At 39.5% G+C, this 11,333-nt stretch overlaps 1 protein-coding gene across 1 annotated transcript in view; it reads left to right on the forward strand.

The window, feature by feature from the left end:
* The window catches only part of LOC126260297 (uncharacterized), a 145,592-nt gene extending 134,716 nt beyond the window's left edge, over nucleotides 1-10,876 (forward strand). The window contains exon 5 of the mRNA XM_049957621.1: nucleotides 10,859-10,876. Coding sequence (XP_049813578.1) covers nucleotides 10,859-10,876 — 18 coding nt within the window. The remainder of the gene's footprint in view (nucleotides 1-10,858) is intronic.
* Nucleotides 10,877-11,333: the final 457 nt, after the last annotated feature.

The following is an 11,333-nucleotide window of genomic DNA, read 5'->3' on the forward strand; positions in this document are numbered from 1 at the left end:
CAGACTTCAATGCGATATGCTTATAATAGTTTCCACAATGGAACTGTCTCAAAACAAGGCAGAAAATCCGCAATGATTCTGGTCATGTGTGAAGTATGACCTAGTGGCAAGACAATGCCGTCTCTGCACTATAGCAAAGGAGATACTATCAACAACACTGCTGCCAAAGCAGAGTTACTAAACACAGCCTTCCAAAATTCCTTCACCAAAGGCAACAAAGTAAATATTCCTGAATTCAAATCAAGAACAGCTGCCAACATGCGTAACATATAAGTAGATATTGTCTGAGTAGAGAAGCAACTTAAATCACTTAAAAGCAAGTCTTCTGGTCCAGACTGTATATCAGTTAGGTTCCTTTCAGAGTATGCTGATAGAATAGCTACAAACTTAAGAATCATATATAATTTTTTGCTTCACGAAATCAGTACCCACAGACTGCACAGGCCACACCAACATTCAAGAAAGGTAGGAGTAATCCACTACATTACAGGCCCATATCATTAACATCAGTACGCAGCAGTATTTTGGAACATGTATTGTATTCGAACATTACACATTACCTCAAAGAGAACAGTCTATTGACACATGGATTTAGAAAACATCGCTCTTGTTAAACACAACTAGCTCTTTACTCACATGAAGTGTTGAGTGCTACTCACAAGGAACTTCAAATTAATTCTGTATTTCTAGATAACCAGGATTTTGACACTGTACCACAAAAGCAGCTTGTAGTGAAACTGTGCACTTATGGAATATCTTCTAGTTATGTGACTGGATTTGTGATTAGTGTTATAAGCCGTTTGATGTTCCTTACCTGTATAAACGATTTAGGAGACATTTTAGCAACTGTCTTATGTTGTTTGGAGATGATGCTGTCATTTTTGGTTTAGTAAAGTCTTCACAACAAATTGCGAAACAATATAGAAAAGATATTTGTATGGTGCAAAAATTGGCAACTGACCTTAAATAACAAAAAGTGTGAGGTCAACCACATGGGTGCTAAAAGGAATCCATTAAAATTCGGCTACATGATAAATTAGTCAAATCCAAAGGCTGTAAATTCAACAAAATATCTAGGAATTACGAATGACAATTTGGAAGGAACACACTGAAAATGTTGTGGGGAAGGCTAACCGAAGATTGTGTTTTATTGGCGAACACTTAGAAAATGTAACGGAGCCACTGAAGAGAGTGCCTACACTACCCTTGTCCATCCTCTTTTAGAATAAAACTGCGCAGTGTGTGATCCTTACCAGATAGGCTTGAGGGAGTTCATCAAGAAAGTTCAAAGAAGGGCAGCACGTTTTTTAATTAGCGCAAAACAGGGGAGAGAGAGAGAGAGAGAGAGAGAGAGAGAGAGAGAGAGAGAGAGTCGGTGAAATAATACAGAATCTGAGGTGGGCATCACAAAAACAAAGGCACTTTTCATTGCAGCACAATCTCCTCACGAAATTTCAATCACTAATTTTCTCCTCCGAATGGAAAAATATTTTGTTGACACTGACCTACATAGGGAGAAATTATCAACATAAGAAAATAAGGGAAATCAGAGCTCAAATGGAAAGATATAGTGTTAGTTTATTCCGCATGCTGTATCGGAATAAGACAATTATTGTAAAGGTGGTTCAATTCCACGCTCTAATATCTACTAGAATAAATAAAATGTCTATAAAAGGTAGTATTGTACAGTGTACTTGAGACAGTCCCAACTCCAAATCCATCTCCCGTGGCCTCTGGCCTGCCGAGGAGCACCAGTTCTGGGTCCATAGATAAAACACAAAAATCTGCCACATTACACCACACACAAACAGACCCAGCCTGCAGGCAGATCAGTGAGACTAGATCAGACTGTCAGGACCTGCACATTAGTGGGAAACTATGGGCTTCAGATTGGCAGGCCAGATCCGTTAGAGATACCCACAGAAATGGCCTGTGGTTTTGGCCCATCATGCAAGTCCACTCGTGTGGCCAGCTATTCACGTGTCACACACCATGTTGAAGAAATGAGACTGGTGATCCATCCAACAGAACTTGCGCAAATACTGCGAATCAATACTAATGGGGATAGGTAGCAACTCATGGTAAAGATGATATCTGAGCCACAGACAGGCATATAGAAAACTTTCACAACTAAATTTTTGGCCATAGTCTTTGTCAGAAAACGAGCACACACACATTCAATCACTCAGCCAACTCGTGCACAAATAACCGCCACAACCACTTCTCATGCCTCCCCACTTTTCATTGGCAGTGGCTAAGCTAGCAGCAAGAAGTGATGGCAGCACTGACAAAGCTGAGGTGAGTGGTAGAAAGAGGAGAAGCACTAAGAATGAGGGAGTAGGGAAGGGGTGCACATACTCAGCTGTGCCCAGCCAGCAACAAACCATTTCATATACTGAGACAAAAACGAGGTTTTTCTTCCAGTTTTTTTTTTTTCCAAATTTCCGCATACATTTGAAATTCCCCGGTTTCCAGAACTTGTTGCAACTCTGAATACAGTACCAAACTTAAAATTCAGGACAATTTAAGTTCAATGGAGTAACTGATAATGATCTTAAGATTTTAGAAGTAGTTTGGTCTCTTGTCTGTGTATGACAGTTTCAATCAACAGTGCACCATTCTGCAGCCTCTCACTGAATTCAGGTCAATCAGGCCTTCCATATAATGTAGGGGCACCATATTGAAGACTCTCCACATCCTCCTTACAAAAGTGAAAGCATTCTGGCACAACTCACAACTGTGATGTAACTATTTCATATTTTAAGAGTGTTTAACTGGGCTACTCTTTCAATATATCTTGTTGGGGCGAGTTATTACAACCCACCAGCCCACTCGAAGTGCTTTTATTTGATAATGTAGTGTCTATGAACACCCTATGAGCACCTTATCATACAGGGTGCAGTACACATCATAGAAATTGCTTTCCAAAACCAATTCTGCCCCAGCTGCTCTTTAGAGTTTAGTACCACCATGGCACCCTGGACAGTTATGCCAAATCCCAGTACCCTTTTAAAATGTTGTTCTCTTGCAACGCATAGCAATTCCTGAAGCATACCTCTACACTCAAGCCACCCAGTACTAAGCTCCAAGGTGCTCACCACACACAAGACACATAACAGTACACTATGGGTGTGGCAAGCATTACCACCACCAGTGAAACTGGCATTACTGCACAATTTCACAGACACAGAATGATCACCAGAAGCAGTACTAGCCACAAAATATCTACAAGTAAACCTATAGAGTGATTTCAACAGAACAATCACAAAACTAATGGCAGGTAAGACCAATGCCAGATACATTCATTGGCAGAATCCTCAAAAGCATAGTCCACTCATATAATCTTTTTAACCAGTATTTTAATACTGCTTAAGACTCCGGCATCCATACCAGATAGTGTTGATAGAGGAAACAGAATACCCAAAGGTCAGTGCTTTTTGTTACATGTTCATATAGTGAGCATGAAAGCTCAAGCAAACTCCAATAGCAAACACTGCAGGTAAGCATTTTGTGCAACAATGACACTCCTAGCAGAATGAACCAATATACTGCTTCCTCCTATACATATCTTGCAAAAAGAGCTTTAAGGTAAAATTAGATTTTCCAACTTCACAGGGGCATACCAGCAACTGTTCTTCCAGCAAACCATTAACAACTGGATCAGGAAAAAGCAAAAGGGACAGTGGTACTCAAAGCAGCTCCCACCAAACACTGTAAAATGGCTTCTTCAGTATGGATGTAGATGTGACCTGTTTATACTTTATAGTAAGGCCCACAGTTGAAAGTAACTCCGCTGACATAATTATGGAGGTGCATCTGAGATTTTTGGTGTTCTCCAATAGCTCATTAGAGTAACAATGTAATTATGACTTATTCGAATTTTAACCCCAGTTATGTTTGTTACTGTGAAAATATCTACAGAAACATGCGGTTTCTCATAGGTGCAAACGCAGAAGTAAAGTAGCATCACTATGCTGCTCTTCCATGGCATTTTGTGACCCGATACATGACGAGCATAGCCGCGAATTCGTCATCAGTAAAGCTATTCGTACAGCTGTGTGTCACTTAATATAAAACTATCACTGACAGTAAAACCTGTACAGTACTGAATGCAAGCTTGAGGACTACAAATGAATGGGCATTACTGGCAACAAGTACTACGAGTTAATCGAACAAGTTTGTTCCCTAGCACAACACGCAGGACACTGTCATCAGGACGTACCCCTGAACAACCTCCAGAATTTTTGTCGGCTGTGTTTACTTTGCAACTATCTTCTGGAAACTAGTGGAATCAATGGGACAGTATGGATACCCCGAGGCCAGACTGGATGCTACTGGCAATAGTGTGTTACCAGGAGAACCCTGGTACAAAACCCATTGAATGGAACAAGTACTGAGTGTGGGGGGTGGGGGTGTGGGATGCATCAATTACACCACATTTGGGGGCCCCCCTCTTCCCAAATTCCACAGTGCACTATATCAAAGGATGTGACATCCCACTCAGTTACATGGCTTTGCATTACCGTGTAGAGCTTTGTAGTAGCACTGATGTACTGGGTTCATCCTCAATTGAGTATGCTTTTGCATGAAACCCCATCCATGTATGACTCTTTACCAACATATTTCCCCAACATGTCTAAGTTATTAGTAACTTCAGATTTTTTGCAGCTGAAGTATTTATGTTATAAGTACTACCTGCTTTGTTGGTGATATGAAAAGGAATGATCAATCCTCCTTAGTACAGAAAACAGGTCAGAACACTGTTGCAGAAACAACGAATAAACATGCCAAATTCAAACAGACGTAAAATATCCAAGATTGGCGAGCTTTTACAGAAGCTCGAAATTTAGCATGGACTTCAATGCAAGATGTTTATAAGAGTTTCAGCAGCGTAACTGTCCGAAACCTGGTAGTAAATCCAAAGAGATTCTGGTCGTATGTGAAGTATGCTAGCAGCAAGACACAATGCCTTCTCTACCAGACAGCAATGGAGATACTATCGAAGACAGTGCTGCCAAAGTAGAGTTACTACACACAGCCTTTTGAAATGCCTTCACAAAAGGAGACTAAGTAAATCCAGAATGAGATTTTCACTCTGCAGCAGAGTGAAAATCTCATTCTGGAAACATCCCCCAGGCTGTGGCTAAGCCATGTCTCCGCTATATCCTTTCTTTCAGGAGTGCTAGTTCTGCAAGGTTCGCAGGAGAGCTTCTGTAAAGTTTGGAAGGTAGGAGACGAGATACTGGCAGAAGTGAAGCTGTGAGTACCGGGCGTGAGTCGTGCTTCGGTAGCTCAGATGGTAGAGCACTTGCCCGCGAAAGGCAAAGGTCCCGAGTTCGAGTCTCGGTCGGGCACACAGTTTTAATCTGCCAGGAAGTTTCAGACTAAGTAAATATTTCAGAATTCTAATCAAGAACAGCTGCCAACGTAACACAGAAGTAGATATCTTCAGAGTACTGAAGCAAGTTACATCACTTAATAAATGCAAGTCTTCCAGTACAGACTGTATACCAACTAGGTTCCTTTCAGAGTATGCTGATGCAATAGTTCCATACTTAATCGTATACAGCCATTTGCTCGACACATGATCCGTATCCATTGACTGGAAAGTTGCCCAGGTCTCACCAATATTCAAGAAATGTAGTAGGATTAGTCCACTAAATTACAGGCCCATATCATTAACGTCGATATGCAGCAAGATTTTGGAACATATACTGTGTTCAAACATCATATATTACAAACAAGAAAACCGTCTATTGACACACAGTCAACATGGGTTTAGAAAACATTGTTCTTGTGAAACAACTAGCTCTTCACTCGCACAAGTGTTGAGCACTATTGACATGGGATTTCAAATGGATTCCGTATTTCTGGAAGCTTGACTGCCACACAAGTGGCTTGTAGTGAAATTGCACGATTATAGAGTATCGTCTCAGTTATGTGACTGGATTCGTGATTTCTTGTCACAGTTCGTAGTAATTGACGGAAAGTCACCGAGTAAAGCAGAAGTGGTCCCTGGCATTCCCCAAGGTAGTGTTACAGGTCTTTGCTGTTTCTTACCTATATAAATGTTTTGGGAGACAATTGGAGCAGCCATCTTAGGTTGCTTGCAGATGAGGCTGTCTTAGTGACTAGTAAAATCAGAGGAGCAAAAAAAACTGCAAAACAATTTAGAAATCTGTATGGTGTGAAAATTGGCAACTGACCTTAAGTAACGAGAAGTGTGAGGTCATCCATGACTGCTGAAAGGAATCCATTAAAACTTCAGTTGCTCAATAAATCAGTCAAATCTAAAAGCCGTGAACTGAACTAAATATCTAGAAATTACAATTACGAACAACTTAAATTGGAAGGAAAACATAGAAAATGTTGTGGTGAAGGGTAACCAAGGACTGTGTTTTACTGGCAGGACACTTAGAAAATGTAACATATCTACTAAGGAGACTGCCAACACTCTGCTTGTCCATCCTCTTAAAATACTGCTGCGCACTGTGGGAACTTTACCAGATAGAATTGATGGAGCACATCGAGAAAGTTCAAAGGAGGACAGCACACATTTCTTTATTGCAAAATAGGGGGGAGAGAGTGACTGAAATGATACAGGACTTAGAATGGACATCATTAAAACAAAGGCATTTTTCGTTGTAGAGGAATCTTTCACAAAATTCCAATCACCAACTTTCTCCTCCGAATGAGAAAATACTTTTGTTGATGCCGACCTACATAGGGAGAAATGATCACCATGATAAAATAAAGGAAATCAGAGTTTGTACAGAAAGATATAGGTGTTTGGTCTTTCCACATGCTGTACAAGATTGGAGTAAGAGAGAAACGTGAAGATAGTTCGATGAATCCTCTGCCAGGCACTTTAATCTGACTTGCAGAGTATCAATGTAGATGTAGACATTTCAGTTCATTGGTAGATTGCAGAAAAAATTGAATCAGTCAACAAAGGAGATTGTTAACAAGGCACTAATGTAGCCATTAACAAATAAGGGTAACAAAAGGCATTGAATTTACACAAAGAAGGGGTCACATGTTTCGTTGTGTCACAGAAGAGGATCACATACATGCTGAAAAACCCAGTCATATGAAAGACCCAATATCTATCCCCATTCACTACATCCATACCACAGGTACACCTCTAACACGTACAGAGCGACTATAATGTCAGACATTCAGGGACGATGGAGAAGAGCAAACTTACCAGTCTGTGATAAGAGACCCTGGTCTGGAAATAACAGTCTATTAAAGTTATACACAAAAATTGTTCTAATGCCTCCAACGGTGGAACGTATGTACTGGTATTGTTGTTGCTAAGACTGTAGGGTGGGCAACTTCAAGATGATACAGTACAGACCAAACCAAGGAAAAAAGTTTAATAAATGTAAGATTATATAATGGTAAGACAGATATTTAGGAACCAGGTTTTAAATTGTAAGACATTTCCAGGGGCAGATGTGGACTCTGGCCACAATCTATTGGTTATGAACTGTAGATTAAAACTGAAGAAACTGCAAAAAGGCGGGAATTTAAGGAGATGGGACCTGGATAAACTGAAAGTACCGGAGGTTGTACCGAGTTTCAGGGAGAGCATAAGGGAACAATTGACAGGAATGGGGGAAAGAAATACAGTAGAAGAAGAATGGGTAGCTTTGAGAGATGAAGTGCTGAAGGCAGCAGAGGAGCAAGTAGGTAAAAAGACGAGGGCTAATAGAAATCCTTGGGTAACAGAAGAGATACTGAATTTAATTGATGAAAGGAGAAAATACAAAAATGCAGTAAATGTAGCAGGCAAAAAGGAATACAAACGTCTCAAAAATGAGATCGACAGGAAGTGCAAAATGGCTAAGCAGGGATGGCTAGAGGACAAATGTAAGGATGTAGAAGCTTATCTCACTAGGGGTAAGATAGATACTGCCTACAGGAAAATTAAAAAGACCTTTGGAAAAAAAGAGAGCCACTTGTATGAATATCAACAGCTCAGATGGAAACCCAGTTCTAAGCAAAGAAGGGAAAGCAGAAAGGTGGAAGGAGTATATAGAGGGTCTATACAAGGGCGATGTACTTGAGGACAATATTATGGAAATGGAAGAGGATGTAGATGAAGATGAAATGGGAGATATGATACTGCGTGAAGAGTTTGACAGAGCACTGAAAGACCTGAGTCGCATAAAAGCTCCGGGAGTAGACAACATTCCATTAGAACTACTGACAGCCTTGGGAGAGCCAGTCCTGACAAAACTCTACCATCTGGTGAGCAAGATGTATGAGACAGGCGAAATACCCTCACACTTCAAGAAGAATATAATAATTCCAATCCCAAAGAAAGCAGGTGTTAACAGATGTGAAAATTACCGAACTATCAGTTTAATAAGTCACAGCTGCAAAATACTAACACGAATTCTTTACAGACGAATGGAAAAACTAGTAGAAGCCGACCTTGGGGAAGATCAGTTTGGATTCCGTAGAAATATTGGAACACATGAGGCAATACTGACCCTACGACTTATCTTAGAAGCTAGATTAAGGAAAGACAAACCTACGTTCCTAGCATTTGTAGACTTAGAGAAAACTTTTGACAATGTTGACTGGAATACTCTCTTTCAAATTCTGAAGGTGGCAGGGGTAAAATACAGGGAGCGAAAAGCTATTTACAATTTGTACAGAAACCAGATGGCAGTTATAAAAGTCGAGGGACATCAAAGGGAAGCAGTGGTTGGGAAGGGAGTGAGACAGGGTTGTAGCCTCTCCCCGATGTTGTTCAATCTGTATATTGAGCAAGCAGTGAACGAAACAAAAGAAAAATTTGGAATAGGTATTAAAATCCATGGAGAAGAAATAAAAACACTGACGTTCGCCGATGACATTGTAATTCTCTCAGAGGCAGCAAAGGACTTGGAAGAGCAGTTGAATGGAATGGATAGTGTCTTGAAAGGAGGATATAAGATGAACATCAACAAAAGCAAAACAAGGATAATGGAATGTAGTCGAATTAAGTCGGGTGATGCTGAGAGTACTAGATTAGGAATTGAGACGCTTAAAGTAGTCAAGGAGTTTTGCTACTTGGGGAGCAAAATAACTGATGATGGTCGAAGTAGAGAGGATATAAAATGTAGACTGGCAATGGCAAGGAAAGCGTTTCTGAACAAGAGAAATTTGTTAACATCGAGTATTGATTTAAGTGTCAGGAAGTCTTCTGAGAGTATTTGTATGGAGTGGAGCCATGTATGGAAGTGAAACATGGACGATAAATAGTTTGGACAAGAAGAGAATAGAAGCTTTCGAAATGTGGTGCTATAGAAGAATGCTGAAGATTAGATGCATATATCACGTAACTAATGAGGAAGTATGGAATAGGATTGGGGAGAAGAGAAGGTTGTGGCACAACTTGACCAGAAGAAGGGAACGGTTGGTAGGACATGTTCTGAGGCACCAAGGGATCACCAATTTAGTATTGGAGGGCAGCGTGGAGGGTAAAAATCGTAGAGGGAGACCAAGAGATGAATACACTAAACAGATACAGAAGGATGTAGGTTGCAGTAGGTACTGGGAGATGAAGCTTGCACAGGATAGAGTAGCATGGAGAGCTGCATCAAACCAGTCTCAGGACTGAAGACCACAACAACAACAAAATGTAAGCCCAAAAAACGCGTATCTTCAGAGCTATGGACACTTGTTCAGTACAAGAGGTTTTCAGAGGAGTGAAGAACAGTGCTCATACTTCAGAGCATGCACTTTAGAAATCATAGTGACTGGACCTTTCTCTTGTTTTGATATATACTATCATCTCTGAAAGCTGCCTACCCTACAATCTCAGCAACATCAGTACTGATACACGCATTTTAATGTCACAGGTATGACTTCAGAGGACCTGGTAAAACATATCTAGCCTCAAACTGGCCACTGGTGATATTCGTTGCAAATTGCTGAAACCATCATGGGAAATTTCGCAAGGATCAACTATAAACAATTTGACAACCATTAATCGACAAAATCAAGTCAATGATCAAACAAAAAAGCAATCTGCCCATCCCAGTCATGTATGACAATTTTCATTCACACATTCATGTACACTTTCAGCTTGTAGATGCAACTGGTTGGAAGTGGCTCTAACAAATGTGAAAGAACCAAAAAATATAGTTCTCTGATAGAAAGGATTCTAAGAAGCTTTACCATGTGTTTCATACTCATCAGCCACCTGATTGTTCAACTATTTATTGAGGACATGGGAATTTGTTAAACCCAAAGCAATCCAAAATTAAATGTATACAGTTATTTCTACACTTTATCTCTTTAGAATCTTACATTTCCTCCTCAAATATCTTGTTTTTAGGCTTAATGGAAGTCTGCCACTGATAGTTTTCCCACACACTCATTTGACACTAAATTTATGTTACCCTGCAATCATATCAATTTTGACACTCAAATTTGGGAACATTTACAAAAGGCCACATATCAAAGGTGAAATGAAATTTCTGTGATCTCTCAAGTAAACTTAGGGTTTGTAATGACCAAGTCTCATATGCCAGACACATTTAAGCATGCACATACCAAGTGAACATAGCAATATCTGCAACCATTAATACAATTACGAGAATGGCAGCTCACATGTCTCTGTATTTGACAATTCTTTTGTATTTCTATTATTGTGTCAACAGAATTTCTCACTATCTTATCAAAATCCAAATATAACAAGTACATTTACAAAGACAAGGTAGGTACACTGTAATCTTAAAGAGTTGACATCTTTAGTCTGGATCAATTTCACACGTCTGATGTGGGATTTAAAGCAATAAAACAACACATTTAGAGGTTTAGTAACAGTTTAATAAGAAAGATGTTGGTTCTTTTTCAGGCTATAGGAACAGGATGAAAGTGATCTTTTGATACAAAAGTATTCATGAAAACATTTTTCATTTAATACTCTGAACCACCTGAAAATGTCTCGATGGTAGCAGCCACACCGGGAAGGCAGTTAGTCAAGCTGAAACAAAATTTCTCCAATGAGCTAATATTTACAACATTTGTATTTAAAATTTGAATTACTTGTAAATACCTGGAAAATTATTTTCTTTGTATCAAGCTGTGTGTGTATATATATATATGACGTGAGAAATATTAAATGTTTGTGTTGAAACTTTTTAATTACTACAGCTTTAATTTTATGTAATGCAGGTTGAACATAACCCTTGTACACAATGTAAAACTGAAGTGATATGGTAATCACAGAGCAGGAGAAATTGTCAGGCACTAAAAACTAAGTTAACAAACTTCTTAGTGTAACTGATTAATACAAATCACAGAATGCAATTAAAAAAATTAAAGACAAG

The sequence above is a fragment of the Schistocerca nitens genome, chromosome 5 (assembly GCF_023898315.1).
Source record: "Schistocerca nitens isolate TAMUIC-IGC-003100 chromosome 5, iqSchNite1.1, whole genome shotgun sequence".
NCBI classification, from domain to species: Eukaryota; Metazoa; Arthropoda; class Insecta; order Orthoptera; family Acrididae; genus Schistocerca; species Schistocerca nitens.